General features: G+C 51.6%; 2 protein-coding genes across 3 annotated transcripts in view; one reads left to right on the plus strand and one right to left on the minus strand.

The window, feature by feature from the left end:
- The window catches only part of TBCD (tubulin folding cofactor D), a 177,329-nt gene that overhangs the window by 66,193 nt on the left and 95,479 nt on the right, over positions 1 to 15,657 (plus strand). The gene's annotated exons all lie outside the window — the stretch shown is intronic.
- On the minus strand, positions 338 to 2,588 carry ZNF750 (zinc finger protein 750; the record flags this gene model as incomplete). The annotated part of the gene is made up of 2 exons (XM_082860894.1): positions 338 to 1,007; positions 1,147 to 2,588. The coding sequence occupies 2 exons, from the start codon at positions 2,586 to 2,588 to the stop codon at positions 338 to 340; spliced, it is 2,112 nt and encodes a 703-aa protein (XP_082717020.1).

Raw genomic sequence — 15,657 nt, forward strand, 5'->3', positions numbered from 1 at the left:
GAGATATTTACAAGAAAAATGTTTTAAAGGGATTTCCTCTAAGATGCTAACACCTAAAAGTTACCTTTTAGTCCTGTGCATTTCATCAGGTCCTACAGTGTGAGTCATTCAAGTATTTTACAACCAGAAGTAGAAGCACCTTTTAGTGTTCATGCTTAGTATTTACAAAACTGAATTGAGTTGCAGGTTTAGTTTAATTTTTTTGTTGAGAAGAAGAAAACTGCACTGTAAAAATGTACCAGATAAAAAAGCAAGGGCCAGATGGAGGTTTGCTGCTGTCTCGCCTGCACCGGAAGGCGTGCTTGTGGCTGCAGCCTGTGGCTGGCCAGAGGTGGCTCTAAGACACCCGTGTTCTTTTCCGGAGTGTGAACACTCTGGCTGTGTCGCTGGGCTTTGGCTTCTTGGTTCCCTGCTGGGCCTTCCCTGCATCCCTGGGGCTCGTCCTCTTTTGCCCTTTGGGTCTGAGGTCGCACTGAGCCTCCTGGCTCTCAGGGGCTCTGGGGGTGGGTGCGTCTACCTGGCAGGCAGGCTCCTGGGCAGCGGGCTCGACGTTCCCTGGGCTGTAGGCCGCCAGCTGGCAGAGGGCCACGGCCGCAGTCTGCTTCTGCTCGTCACTGTCAGCTGAGCGTGTGTCCTGGGCCTTCCCAGCCGGGCTGGGCGCAGGGATCTCCACAGAGCTGGGGTCGGGCCCGGCCCCGGAACTTGCTGTCTCTGACTGCGGAGCAGGAGTGGGGGTGGGGGCAGCCGCGGGTTCGGCCCCTCTCGGGCGGCTGCGGACAGAGGGCCTCGAAGTCAGGGCGTTGCAGGGGTCCTTCACCGAGAGGTTGAGGGGTGCGTCCTGTGGCTCCACAAATTCTCCATAGGCAGTGGTGTGTGTAGTGGCCGGCTCAGCTTCTGGTTTCGTGGAGAGGTTCAGAGGGGCTGCCCTGGAGTCGTCCTCTGGGCTGGAGGGTGCAGCTTCCAGGCTCCCCATCTGAGCCAGAGCGTCTGCATTCACGGCCTCGAGGCTGGAAGAGACACAGAGAGGGAGTCACAGGGACCTTACTGAGGGCCATTGCCCGTGGGGGGTTTGGGCAAGTACCAGCTCCTCTGATTAAGCACAACCAGAGACATTACTTAAGAGGTTTTGAAAATGGACTCTCTTACCTTTCTGGAGATGCAGCTCTGTTTTCTGGGGCCTGGGAATGTGGGCACTCTGTGTTCTTCTTGACAGGCTTGAAGGCTGTGAGGCTCTGTTCTGGTGGATGGAGACTTCCTGGGGCACCGGAGGCCGGCATGTCCAAGAGGCTGCACAGCCCGGCACAGGGCTGGCTTGTCTGCGTGAAATTGGTGGGGCTCGGCCTTCCCGGGGAGCCTGTGGCTGCGCTGCCTGCACGTGGGCTCATTTTGGTCCCTTCCGTGTCCCTCTGCCCGTCTCTGGAGAGGTCTTTAGCCTCGGGAGTCAGACTCTCTTTCTCAAACTCTGTGTGTTTCTTGTGGGAGTTGGAAGAGTTTAACTTGGATGGACTCCAGGCCGGGTAGGCCAGGGCAGCTTCTTCCAGTAGGTGTGAGCTTTGATCTTGTGACATACCAGCAACCGGTGGGGGTCTGAGGCCATAGGAGGAAAATGCAGACTCTGGTCTATAAAATCCATAAGGAATCGGCAGATTGGAGTGATACTGCTGGAAGAATCTGTAATGGTCGTATGTGGATGGAGCTGGGTTCAGGTGCTTAGGGATCGGCCCTGGGTGAGGCAGGAAATGTCTTTGGTCTTGGGCCCCGTAGATGGACAGCAGGGGGCTGTCACACTCGGGCGAGTTCCCTGCGAGTAGGTACGGTGAGTAGATGGTGGCCAGTCCGTGCTCTGTGTAAAAGTGAGGCGGGTACTCTGCGATGGTGGGGTGCACGTACGGCGAAGTGGCACCAAACCCCTTTGTGGATGGGATTTTATGTGGAAACTCAGGCGTGAGGAAGGGTGAGCCAGCTTTCCACGCGTAGCCAGGGGCATGAAAGGCAGACTTAGTGTGGAAGGAGGCAGCTTTGGCAGGGGGCTGGGTCAGGGTCAGCGCTTCAGGAGCCTCGGTGAGTTCCTGTCCTTTGAGTCTGTGCTCGCCAACTGGCATGAATGCTGAAGGCCGGGTAGTGCCTTCCAGCACAGGCTGGGTGTCCGCGGTGGCTTCTGGAGCTGGACTCAGGGGTGCTGCTTCCTTGTGGAGAGTGGGCTTCTGTCCGGGGCACCTGTGGGGCCCGCATGCATGCAGGTCCACATTTTCCTTGATGTCATCCTTGGCGAGGCCATGTTGGAGCTTGGTGTCCAGGTGTGAGAGCCCACTTGGGACGGGCTTGGAGGAGGTGGGCTTTGCCATGGGGTCGGACTGACTGGTTGGCTTAGGGTCTGAAGAGTTCGGTTTGGAACACTTGGGAATGCGATCTTGCTCGGACACTAAAGTGATGGAATTTTTACAGAGACCGTATTTCATGTGATTAAAAAGATGTGACTTTTCGTTGCAAGTAAAGGGACACTGGAAACACTTGTACTTGAAGGGCTTTCCTGGGGGCCTGGGGATGTAATGTGGCTTTTTTGGTTTTCGCTCTTTGAGAAGGCTCATTTTCCCTCTGTGGTTTGGCGTCTGAGCCCTGCTGGCTCCTGCGTAGTTCAGCTTTGGTGATTTTTAAGGAAGCAGGTGACTGCTTCTCCTTCGCTTTCCTTTCTGAGTGCTTTTACTTGAAGGCAGCTCCACGGGCTGTGGGTGTGACCAGGGAAGTCTCGTTCATTTGGGGACTGGGAGCTGCAATGGAGGAGCAGAGCCTTAGTGTTGGAACGATGGCTAACAGGCTAACAAAGAACCCCGGGGTCACGGAGGAGGTGAAGCAGAGGCCTCTGCAGGTGCAGAGGACGTAAGTGCTCTTGCGCGGCAGGTACGGGACGGGCATCAGCCACCCCTCCTCACTACCCCGGGCGCCACCCCTACGGCGTTCTCTGTTTTCTCAAGTCTGGTCCCAGGCGAGTGTGGTTGCAGGAGTGTTTAGTGTCATTTCAGAGAATACCTGTAACTCTTTTGAGTTTTGGGAACCTTTAGCCTGTGATCTGAGGCCTCAGGTGCCAGGAAGGTTGTGGACCCACCAGGCTGAGTGATCACTGAGATCCCACCCCCATCCATGTGCCTGGAGTTTCTGGACTGAGTCCCATCACTGTGCTGGCCTGACTGCTCTAACGTGAACCTGAGGAGGTCCGGGCTCATGTGTGTGTGTGACGTTCACATTTGTGCTCACTGAGAACAAGGCACGTGTGATTGTAACCTTCAGTCCATCTGCCCTATTTAATCACAGTGTTCTGTTCTATGAGGGAGTATTTAAAAGTGAAGAATATTTAAAAATGCCCCCCCCCGCCCCGCGACCCTGTTTCTAAATTCACAAATGAAAAGTCAGCTTTCTGGGTAAGTAAGATTTGTGTTGGCCCAAATACAAACTTAAGTGCTGTGTTTATGTTGATTTGAATGATATTAAGATGCTGTGAGTCAGTGAGTGAGCAGATGTCCTCGTGCACTGCTGCCTTCCACTTGCCCACCTCACAGATGGCGTGGAGTGAGTTCACGCACTAGCCCATCCCTGCCTATCCTGGCCTTAACCAAAGGCAGAAAAGCTTAGCAGCCCTCCTGGTAAGAGGAGACCAGAGTGGGACTTCCCTGGTGATGCAGTGGTTAAGACTCCACGCTCCCAATGCAGGGGGTCTGGGTTCCATCCCTGGTCAGGGAACTAGATCCCACATGCATACTGCAACTAAAAGTTTGCATGCCACAACTAAGGAACCTGCGAGCTGCAACTGAGGAGCCCGCCTGCCGCAACTAAGACCCGGCACAACCAAATAAGTAAATAAATAAAATTTTTTTAAAAAATAGAGGAAACCAGAGTGAGTAGTGCCTAATTTTACAGATGGTTGGATCCTGGGAGGAACCCATCCCAGCCTTTAACGTGTACGAAGGGGCTTCTGGATATCTTCCCCAGGGTCCTCCTGTCCTTGCCTATCCCCCAAGCTTAACCTCCCCCCGGGTTTCCTTCAGAGGCTGCTCTGCACACCCCTGGGCTCTCTCTCTGCCTCATAACCCGAAGCTGAGAACAAAGACGTGAGGTCTGGGAGGATCTCAGCAGGGCCGGGCGCGGCTGCGTGTCCAGGACCAGCCCATGGGGTGACTGTGTCTTAGAGAAAGCCTGTGGGTGGGGCGGGCTGGGGGAGTGGGTGTGAGGAATCAAGGCTTGCACTTTAATTTGCATAGAAAATGTAAAAAGGATTTAGCTTCTGGATATTTTTAAACACTTAGAAAAATAAAGTTAAAAGGAAATAACTTTTCAACTGCGGTTTTGCTTTAAGGAATAAGTAAATATGGACAGTTCTGAGTCTCGTGAAATTGCTTGTGTAAAGCATCGCCTTCTAGACATCGGGTTGGTTAAAACATTGAGCTGGAAAGCAGCCCTTTAAAAATAGAGAAATACACATGGGAAATCTAAGAGACTTGTTTTCACAAAATAAAATGTAGCTACTCTCCTTGCCATCTCACGCATCAGATGAGGTAATGGGTAGCTTGTGGGAGGAGGGTGTAAGGGGGAGGGAGTGTGGTTTTAATTTCACTTGGATATCTTAAATTCTAAAAAAGCTATCTGATCTTATTCTCAGCAAACTGGTTCCTCTACTCATTTTTTCATATTTCTTAAAAACACAAGGAACCACTCTCCCCCCAAGAAGCTGCTTCTATTAACCTGTTTCATCGTCCCGTTCCCTCAAAGGCATGTTTCTTTACTAAGAGGTGCTTTGGGTGGCTTGCAGCCTTCTGTTGCGGGGAGGGTTTCTGCAGAGCAGGGGTGCTCAGGCACGTACTTCGGAGGAGAAATGAGATTTTTGGCTACCCCCTAATTGGAGAGGGTGTCCCCAGGCCCTCTTTGGGGGCGCTAACTGGCAGGGTGTCGGGTGGACAGAAGCCAGGCTGGCGGCACCTGGTGCCTGGCTCTGCGGCTTTGCAGCTTGCTCACCCTCCTCCTCTCCCGTGAGCGGTTGTGTGAGCTGCACGGCAATGTGAAAGCCCAGCACGGTTAAACACGTGGTCACAGCTTTGCAGCTTCCTGATTTCCCCTCTTAGTAAGGGAGAATGTGAAATAATCCTGTATGAGTTCAGTTCATACCTTGTGGGGCAGGTATGCCCTGGGCTATAAAAGCACGATTTCCTGCCTCCCGTCAGGAAGCGATTCCAGCCAGCTCGGGGCCAGCCTGATAAGTCAGGGCGGCCTGTGCTGGCACGTCCCATTATGCTCCCTGGTTCTGAAGGCGTGAGAACCTCTGCAAGTCAGGTTCCCATGATTGTATAGGATATGTTATGGCAAAGATCTGAAAACTGATGATTTCATCACTAGCTGGAAGCATCGTGATCAAAATGATGACAGTTGCAAAACGTTTATCAAGTGTGAGCGCAGAGTCCTGGTGGTACCATGAGTGGATGCAGACACACATCTGCCGCACCCAGGACAAGCGAGCCCAAACCAGCCGAAAACCCCCTCGGATTTAAGATAATGATGGTGTTAGCTTCAGAAGCAGTATTATTTAATATTGCTCATACTTTTAGGCAAAAGTAGAAATAAACCCACTTTGGTTAAGTTTTCTCAAAGGTTTATAGGAGGCAAGTTGTATGTAAGTTATCATAGCATTACCCAGAATAATAGTTTGGGAAATCATTGCTCTTATGTTAATATATACCTTTTTTCCGTCAAATGATGTTGTGCCCACAGGTTTGGTCTGAACTTCTTGTTCTGTGGTCAGTTAGCTTACAAGGACAGTAAAGAGGTTTTCAGGGGATGGTTTCCTTGGTACTGGTGTTCTGGGAGGTGAGAGTATTCTAGGGTATAATCGTTGCAAGGAGAGCCTGGATGGAGTCACAGGAGCAGTAGTTTTAGTAACTGAGTAAACTGACCTCTCAGGGTTACACAATTCGCTAGTTAAAACAAGGGAGCGCAGCTGCTTCAGATGCTGAAGGAGACAGGCTAGTTCACTTGGTTATAAAAATGCAATAATGGGCTTCTCTGGTGGCACAGTGGTTGAGCGTCCGCCTGCCGATGCAGGGGGCATGGGTTTGTGCCCCGGTCCGGGAAGATCCCACGTGCCGCGGAGCGGCTGGGCCCGTGAGCCATGGACGCTGAGCCTGCACATCTGGAGACTGTGCTCCGCAATGGGAGAGGCCACAACAGTGAGAGGCCCGAGTACCGCAAAAAAAAAAAAAAGAAAAAAAACAAAATGCAATAATGGGGCTTCCCTGGCGGCGCAGTGGTTGAGAGTCTGCCTGCCGATGCAGGGGATGCGGGTTTGTGCCCCGGTCCGGGAGGATCCCACATGCCATGGAGCGGCTGGGCCCGTGAGCCGTGGCCGCTGAGCCTGCGCGTCTGGAGCCTGTTCTCCACAACGGGGGAGGCCACAACAGTGAGAGGCCCGCATACCGCGAAAAAAAACAAAAAAAACAAAAGCAATAATGTCAGAGAAGTAAGCGGGATAAGATTGAGGCTTCTGTAAGCTTCCAAGGGGGACAGCCTCCAGGAGGTGATGTCAGTCTGTGAGTTCTGTCCTGCCCAGGCGAGGCTTACAAGGATGAGGAGCTAAAGCCTAGTGCCCGGGGTGCTGTCGCTCTGCCCACCTGCAGAGATGGGGTTTGCCCGTCTCTGGTCAGTTTATATCTGCCAGGCCTGGTGCAGGCTGGCAGCGGAAAAAGGGTGTTGTCGCCTAAACAATATAATCCAGAATTTAACTGTTTGTAGTGAGTTCGGATTAGCAATCAGAGGTGAAGTTTTTTCTAAAGGTGATAAGATTCGTGTACCATCCTTGTCCTGGGAAGGCTGGTCCAGGCTGGGGGGTTGCACAGGGAGAGGTTAAAAAAGCACAGCCCTGGGTTCGGCTTTCCTCGGAGAACTGCACTGTTAGCATGTTAGCTAAAAATGCAGATGTTAGCCTAGTCCTAGAAGGATGTGTGTGGGACAGTGTTTTTCACCCTTTTTTCACTTCCCACTGGGTCAGCAGGAGGTGCTGGGAGCCCTGCATGTCAGGTCAGGGTCAGGGTGCTGTCCTCGAATGCAGGAGGGCGCCCCTGCCTGCCTTGCGAGCAGCTGTTGGCACGAGGCCTGCCCTCAGAGCTGTGCCCTCAGCGGAGTTGGGTCCCAGTGCTGAGGGGAGAGGGTGGGAAGCAGCGCCACAGAGACACCACGGCGTCTGGCCTGAGCCTGTTCCATTTCAGAACGCCCTCCTGTGACTCCTTATGCGCTGTCACCCCTGCCTGTGTCCCAGGAGCCTGTCACCCCTGCAGAAGCCCGGGAGCCGGTCTGGCCTCCCCTCCCACAGGTCTGGGAGGCTGGACGGTGGTGCCCAAACGGCACTCTGAGCCGCCCGTGGTTTTGTGTCCACAGGGCTTTATCTGCTTGTTTCTGAAGCACTGAGGTGCCAGTGCATGTCTCTCAGTAGCCTCCTAAGTGTGGACTATGAATGTAGTTGCCAGCTGTTAGGGTGATAGTGAGTGGCTGGCATATTTAATAATTTCTAGGGGGTTTGAAGTCAGAAATAATAGGCAAGAGAAAGATTTTTTTTTGAACTTTGATAGGACACAATAGAGGTAATTATAGCTTAACTTTACAGGGCATTGCTGTGACGTGCCGGCTAGCTATGCATGTCATGTGCACTAACTTCTGCACTGGAATAATCTTCAGCCCTCCCCGGTGGTGTCCAGCTGCCTGGCAGGGAGCCTCACCAGGTAGCGCGTTCTGAAGGGCATGCTATAATTACGATATTGTGATGTGGCATTATTGCATAACTCAGGGACACGCCGTTGTCGCCTACCCACTGGGGTGTCGCAAGAACGAGATTTGTGAGTTTTACTCCAATTGAGCTTTTCCAGTGATTAACCACCACTCCCTCCCAGACTTTCGGTTCTTTAAAATGAAGGATAAACTTCAGGGCAACCATAACCTAGGGAAAAAGACAGTTTTCTGGCATATAGTTTGGAAGAATGGATCCAGGAAGACCACCAGGGGCTCTTTCTGGTTTCAGCCAGAGATCCTGGGTTACAGACAGAGTGCTTAGCAGTGAATGCACAGCTTTAACATTTGGGACACCTCCCTAGGGCCAGAACCCCTAACCACCAGCCTGCCTCCTTACACTAAAGCACCACGTTAAAGCATTGCAAGGACTTGGCTAATACAAAATACAAATCATGATAACAAATGTAGACAGGTTTTGATTGCATTAAGTCTGATGTTGGTCAAATTTGACGAATAATTTGGTCAATAATGGTTTTCATGCAGATTTATGAGAAACTTTATAAGAGTAAGAAAACCCCTTTTGTATATACAGGGATCCTCTTTAGTTAAGGTGTTTTTTTTTTTTTTTTTGGTAAGCTTATGTCAAAACAGCACTTATTTTAAATCCTAATAAAAGGTTTTTAAATTAAAGAAATTATAAATTAAGGTCAGCAATTATATATATGCGTATATATGATCCTTTTATGTTGAAACCTGTAGTTTATTTTTGAGGTGAGGAACCAGATAAGCAATAACATCAATTTGAGTTTTGGTTTAAAGTTTATGAATTTTGGGACTTCCCTGGTGGTCCAGTGGTTAAGACTTTGCCTTCCAATGCAGGAGGTACGGGTTTGATCCGTGGTTGGGGAGCTAAGATCCCACATGCCTCGTGGCCAAAAAACCAAAACGTAAAACAGAAACAGTATTTTAAGAAATTCAATAAGGACTTTTAAAATGGTCCACATCAAAAATAACTTTAAAAAATAGTTTATGAATTTTATGGTAGAAATGAGAACTTCATATATCCACATAAACTTGTTTACACTCTTAGAATAAAGTGTAAGCCTTATTAAAAGTTTTGTAACAATGGTCTCCTTTCCAGCAGTGCACCTGCTGGGTCCTGAGTAATCCGCGGAGAAAAGAGCAGGGCAGAGAAACTCTGGGCAGGTGATTCACTGAGTAGATAGTTTAAGATACATCTGAGAGGAGTATTGAAAGAAAACTCGCATTTGAGAAGAAATAGTAGGTACTTACCAGAGGCTGGGAGGTGGAAGCCGTGGCTGTGGCTGCCTGGCCGGAGCAGGACCTGTTCTCACGCTCGCTCTCACTGAAACTGGAGCCGGCTGTTCCAGTGGGAGGGATTTAATGTAGGAGTCGAGCCCTCGGGGCGTAGAGATGCACCTGATATTCCTCCCGCCCGCAGCTACGATTCATGTGTTTGCACCCACCCAGCTGGCCGGCCAGTGCCACCTCCGTGCCTCACGGCAGCTCCCTGCCCAGGTTTTGTGAGTGCCATGTTAGTGCCGCCTGGCTCTCCTTGGATGCAGGGGTTGCACGTGTTCGAGGTTAGGATAGAGGCCTCCCAGGGGAGCCACAGCCGGTGCAGGAGGCAGCAGCAGATGCTGATATTTAGCCTGAAATGCATCTCCTCTGACAGATGCCGACAGCCCCTGTGTCCTCCCCGTGAGGGTCTGGCGGAGCCTTTGTCACCCTTCACCCCGGGGCCTGGGAGGCCTGCCCGGGTCCTCCTGGAAAGCAGGAGGGGGGCCGCGTCAGCTGCCTCCGGGACCTGCCGGTGCATGCCCGGGACAAGCCCTGAGCTCTGCTGCCCCGCCGCGTGGCCGTGTGCTGCCGCGGGAATGGCCTGCATGCCCTCGCGCGGCCCTTTTCTTCTCTTTTCACATAAGTAAGGCACTTAATTTGTGACCTAGGGCCTCCCCCTCCCCTTCAGCTGCTTGCTATTGAGTCTGTGGCTGTCTCCCTGCTCTCGGAGGGACTGCAGGTGCGGGTGTGGGAATAGGGAGAGGGGTGTGTGCTGCGTGGGCACGGGTGCCAGGGTGGGCCTGCCAGGCTAGATGCTGTTTTAGTTTTTTTTTCTTTTAAGGCTTAAGATTTTACTTGGCTTTACCTTCATATTGAATTAAAAAAAAAGTGTTTTAGTTACTTTTGTCTAAATTAAACATCCACATAATTTAGAGAGTGAAAAAATAGTTCTGAATCTTGTCACAAAAAAACAGCAGTTCCTGCTGTTCCCCTCGCCTCTTGCTGGTAATGAGCCACCCAAAGCAGGTGGCTTAAAAAAACTACCATTTTATGATCTCGAGATTTTGTGGGTCAAGAGTCTGGTTTGTGCCGGGCGAGCCTTGCATCCTGTGGCGTTAGTGGGCACTCACCTGCCTCGTATCCTGGGGGAGCGGCGGGGCCCTCCTCTTCCCTTTAGTTTCACTCCAGAGGCCTCTCCAGGATGGTGATCAGTCTTAACTCCGTGTGGGACTCAGAGCGCAAGGCAGAAACTTCCAGTCTTCCGAGAGGCTAGGCAGCGAACCGTCCCAGCACCGTGGTGTCACACTTGGCTCCCAGGTTTGAGGGAGGGGATGGGCCCCACCTCTCAGTGGGAGGGTGTCAGCTGGCTGCTCCCCTCCCATCCTCCCTGCCAGGAGCCCCACTTGAACCTTTTCTTAGCTGAGGATTTTGGTATTTACTTCGTTGATTCCAAATAATATTACTCTGTTGCCAGTTTTGTTCCCTCCACCCCCCTCACTGCTCCCAGTTTCCCGTGTTGTCTGTTGACTTGCTTTTATGGGAAATGAGAATGTAGCTCTTTGGCCCCTCTGCCTCCACGCCTGCCTTCCCCGTCATCTGAGATTTCCTCTACTTCTTTCCTCAATCGGAAGCCAGGCTTCCTGGATCCCATGTTGTCCTCTCTCTTGGGTTGATCTTTTGTTTGGATATGAGGCACAGCCCTTTTGTAGGCCCCTGAGAAAGAATGCAAGAGAGGGGAATCTTTGGAGACCCTGAATGATTGAAAGGGTCTTTCTTCTACCCTTCTTCCTGGTTGATAGTCTGGCTGGGTATAGAAGCCTAGGCCAGAAAGCATTTACTGTCAGTGTTTTGAAAGTGATCTAGCTTTCAGTGCTGCTGCTGAAAAGTTTGTTGTGATTCGGATCCCTGACTCTTTACCCCCAACATTTTTAATTTTTTTTATTTCTGGCTGTGCTGGGGCTTCGTTTCTCTGCGAGGGCTTTCTCTAGTTGCGGCAAGCGGGACCTACTCTTCATCGTGGTGCACGGGCCTCTCACTATCGCGGCCTCTCCTGTTGCGGAGCACAGGCTCCGGATGGCGCAGGCTCAGTAGTTGTGGCTCACGGGCCTAGTTGCTCCGTGGCATGTGGAATCCTCCCAGACCAGGGCTCGAACCCGTGTCCCCTGCATTGGCAGGCAGATTCTCAACCACTGCGCCACCAGATAAGCCCCCTGGCAGGAGTTCTTTAGACCCAACCAAGTTGTCAGTTACTTGCCGCGCAGTCTTAATTTGGATGTTTGATGGTCGTCTGGGTGGATCTTTTCAAGTCCAAAGAGGTAGAGCAATAGGAGAATGAGAAAGACTGAGGGGGAAAAGCCTTGGCCTCAGTGCGCTTCTTCACGGCCAGAGAACTGGTCTCTGCCAGATCCTGCAGGCGACGTCAGCTGCCACTTAACGGGCTACTTGAATCTACATGGCTCAGGATAAGTCCCAGCCACCCCTCAGAGGGGAGCCATAGCCCAGTAGGCAGATCGAGATTATGGCCTTGGAGGCCCCGCATTGGGTGCCAGAAAAGACGTGTTGCAGGAAAGAGAGTGGGGTGCGAGAGGATGGTCACGTCCCAAGTCATGTCTGAGTCCCTGGGATGGCCGCCCAGTGTGGGTTCTTGGCTTTGTGCAGGCAAGAATTCAAGAGCAAGACATAGTAAAGTGAAGGAAGTTTTATTCAGGGAGATACACACTCCATAGGGTGTGGGCCATCTTGGAAGGCAAGAGGCCTCCCGCAACATTTTAATATGAAAAATTTCAAACATACAAATAAGTTGTGAGAATTTGACAGTGAATGCTCAGACACCCAGCGCTGGTTATGCAGTGAACATTTTCCTCTGCCCTACCACACTAATGGCTCTCCACATTCCCTCGCCTTATCCACGCATCGATCCATCTCAAGTATTTGCTGCATTTCAGAGTCAGTGACAGACATCACTCACTTTACCCCTGAACCCCTTAGGCTTGTTATTAACTGTTCACACGTCTTCTTTTAAAGGTAGAATTCACATGTGATGAGGGCACAGATCCCAAGAATACCATTCCCTGAGTCCTGAGCATACCCCCCGCTGGGAAGTGGCGCGTTATGATCACCCCACCCGGAAGCAGCCGCTGGCTGGATGTTCTTCCTTCATAGATTAGTTTTACCTATTGTAGAATTTTGTATAAATGGTGATTCCCTGATTCTCCACATGCCACTGCTTCTCTCCTGCAGGCTCTTTTCTCTGTCCTCAGTGTTCTCATTTTCCTTAGCTTTCTCTTCGACCCTTCTTTTAAGTATTTCTATTCTGCTATTATTATTTTTGGGTTCCAAGAGTTCATGCTGGTTCTCTGAGTGTTCCTTCCTTAGTATCTTATTCTTAGGTAGTAGTTGCAATAGCTTCTCTTACTTCTCTGAGGACTTTTTTTTTTTTTTCGCGGTACGCAGGCCTCTCACCGCTGTGGCCTCTCCCGCTGTGGAGCACAGGCTCTGGACGCGCAGGCTCAGTGGCCATGGCTCACGGGCCCAGCCAGTCCGCGGCACGTGTGCCCAGACCGGGGCACAAACCCGCGTCTCCTGCATTGGCAGGTGGACTCTCAACCACTGTGCCACCAGGGAAGCCCTCTCTGAGGATTTTAATGATGTTTTTTTGGGCAGGTAGTGTGGTTCTCCCTGTAGTCTCCATTTTGTTCACAAAGGTTTTCTGTTTTCAGTGTGACCCCTCCTTCACCTGCTTGCCATCGCCAGAAAGAGTTCACTCTCTTGCAGGGGTGGGTGGGGGGTGGTTACGCACTTATTGAGTGTTTACTAGGTATAAGGCCTTGTGCTAAATAAGCATTCTATCAGTGTTAATCCGTTTAATCACTGCAACAACTCTTCAAAATGAGAACTGTTAGCCTGATTTGCAGAGTCAAGCAGCACAGAGAGGTTAAGTAACTTGGCCGAGGTCACCCAGCCTGAAGGATGACAGAGCAGAGTCCTAGAGGCAGTGGGAAGGTTGCACTGGGAGAGGGATGGTCGTGTCTGAGTTGGATCGGGGACTTGTGCTCTGTGGCTGCTGCTAAGACACTCGAGTCTTGGCTCTGTTCTTTCGTCCTCCTGTTACTTGGAGCAATTACCTGACCTGGGCGTCAGCCTTCCCCTCTGTAGAAGGTACCTTGGAGGCCTCTACTCATGGGTTTTCTTTGGAACCTGATGGGTTAATTACAACATCCCACCGAATTGCATTTGTCTGCTGGGAATGATATGCGTCACAGAACAAAACATCTTTGATGAAGGTAGCAGATTGCTTATACTTTTGACCTTACAAGTAAATACAAGTTAGTTTTAATTTTAATTGTTAGCACTCCTTTTGGGGTGCAGCATCCAGAGGAAAGGAAAAGGAAATGAAAACTCTACAGAAGATTCAAGGCATCATTTCAATTTCTCTAATTTTGGTTGTTGTTAGAGACAGTAAGTCCTAGGCAGCTTCCGAGATGGCATTCGTTAAGTTCTTGAGACGAACACACGTTCTGAAAGGTCCTGTCCTCATGGCGCCGGGGAGGGCCCCTGAGGAGGGGAGCAGGGGATGGTTCCTGAGGCTGAGGGGCACCTAGCTGCCCAGACTGTCTCTCAGGGTCTCCCCTGAGACGTGAGCTCCACCTTCGTGGGTCACGTGAGATGTGGTGGGGCTCAGGCCAGCAGGCAGGATGCTGCTCCCCTGGGGGACGTGGGTGGTGGGACTGCTGGAGGGCAGGGCACCTGTGTCTTTCATGGCAGCTTACACTCATGCACGTGCACACGAGTACACACACTTGCTCACTAGGCCTTTGTTCATTGGTTGGAGAATGAGTACGGGGGACGAGGACAGACACTGTCCCCTGCTGCCCCCCGCCCTGTGCTGACCACCCTGCCCCGCACCCACTCTTGCTTCGCGCCTCAGGCCCGTGTGCTCATCAGGGTCCCTCGACTATAATTCGTTTCCAGTTGGGGCCCCACAGGGAGCAGCCTGTCCAGGGGGACTGGTCCTGAGGTGGCCCCACTTTGGGCCCCTCCTGCTTGGTTCCTCTCCCTGGGACTTGCGTTGTTCCCACGTCCTCCTTTCTGCCTGCGTCTTGGTGCCGAGCTCTGCTGCTGGCATTTGGCCTCTGTGTCTTGGTCAAGGCAGGATCTTTCTGACGATGGAGGGGAGGCCCTGCCCTGGAGGGTCCTGCCGCTTTCCTGGGCTCTCTTCTGGCCCTGCAGCCTGTCTGCTCGTCGGCTCCTGCCCCCGACTTGTGCTGCTCAGAGGTGCCGGCAGTGGGGCGGGGGGACTGTTGTCCTGGTATAGCCCGCGTGTGCCGGGAGGCTGCCCCCACGGGCCCCACAGGTGGCTGGCGCCTGGGACCTCGCTCGAGCTGAGCTTGGTCTGTGCTGGGGCTGGGCTTGAGCCCACCAGGCCCTCAGGGTCCTCCCCTGTTGCACATATGAGAGCTGGGCCCATGAGACCAAGTGTGGGGAGCATGGGGCACACGCCAGCTGAGCCGGGAGCTGGAACCATGGTCGTCTTTCTCAGGTGATGTACTTGGTTTCTCATTAAAAAAAAAAAACCCTGAGGGTATCAATCTATTTTTGCTTATCAAACAGTTGAAAAATAGAAATGAAAGTAGAGTTTATTTAGCTGTCTGATGAGGCAGGCCAAGGGGTGTGAGAGTGTTCGGGGAAAGTTTTATTTTTGGACGTTTACCTTCCTTTGATGATGAGGCAGAGGAATTCATTTGTAACTTGAAGTCTGAGATGTGTAATACATTCCTTGAATTTTAATTTTCTTATTATTCTAGTAATGCCACTATTTGAATATTTATGGAACTGGAACTACTTTATGTTTCGGAGGGGAGCACACCGGCCTCCTTCCCGCCAGGCTGTCCAGTGTCTGGTGGGGCTGCCGGTTTCAGTGTGTGTGGCCTGTGGGCAGCGTTAGTGCCTGCAGCTCCAGTGCCTGCAGCTCCCGCGACTCCTCCCCAATGACGCCTTCCCCCAGGGAGGTGTGGAACCTAGCAGAGCTGAGCTGGACCCGGGGCTCCTCCTGGCTCGGGAAGCCGCGTGGGGGCCAGGGCGGGGGAGGGGTTCTGCTTTGGACAGGGTCTTGGAGCCCAGTGTGATCTGGGCTGTGGCTTCTGTGTCTGAAGTGAAACTTGAAACCGTGAGCTCTGGCTTGTTTTGTCTTTGGCTGGGAGACTGATTCAGGTTTGTGACCTTGGGCCAAGATTAGAGGGTTCTCACAGCTTTCCTCACCTCTTCCCCTCTGTCTGCCTGACAGTATTATGCCTGTGTTTCAGGGTCCTCACTCATCCCTCCTTGGGCTGGTTACGGTTTTCCAGGGGCAGGTCATGTGGCACTTTATCTCCTTTTATTGAATTTGTATGTATGTATGTATGTATTTATTCATTAAATTAAAAACATCTTTTTTTTGGCCATGCCACGTGGCTTGTGGGATCTTAGTTTCCTGACCAGGGATTGAACACGTGCTCCCTGCTTGTAGAAGTGCGGAGTCCTAACCACTGACTGCCATGGAATTCCCTGAATTTGTATTTAAAAGGTGCTTTTTACCTGTCATCTCTGGATATGTTT

Source organism: Leucopleurus acutus, assembly GCF_964270905.1.
Source record: "Leucopleurus acutus genome assembly, chromosome: 19".
Classification (NCBI taxonomy): Eukaryota; Metazoa; Chordata; class Mammalia; order Artiodactyla; family Delphinidae; genus Leucopleurus; species Leucopleurus acutus.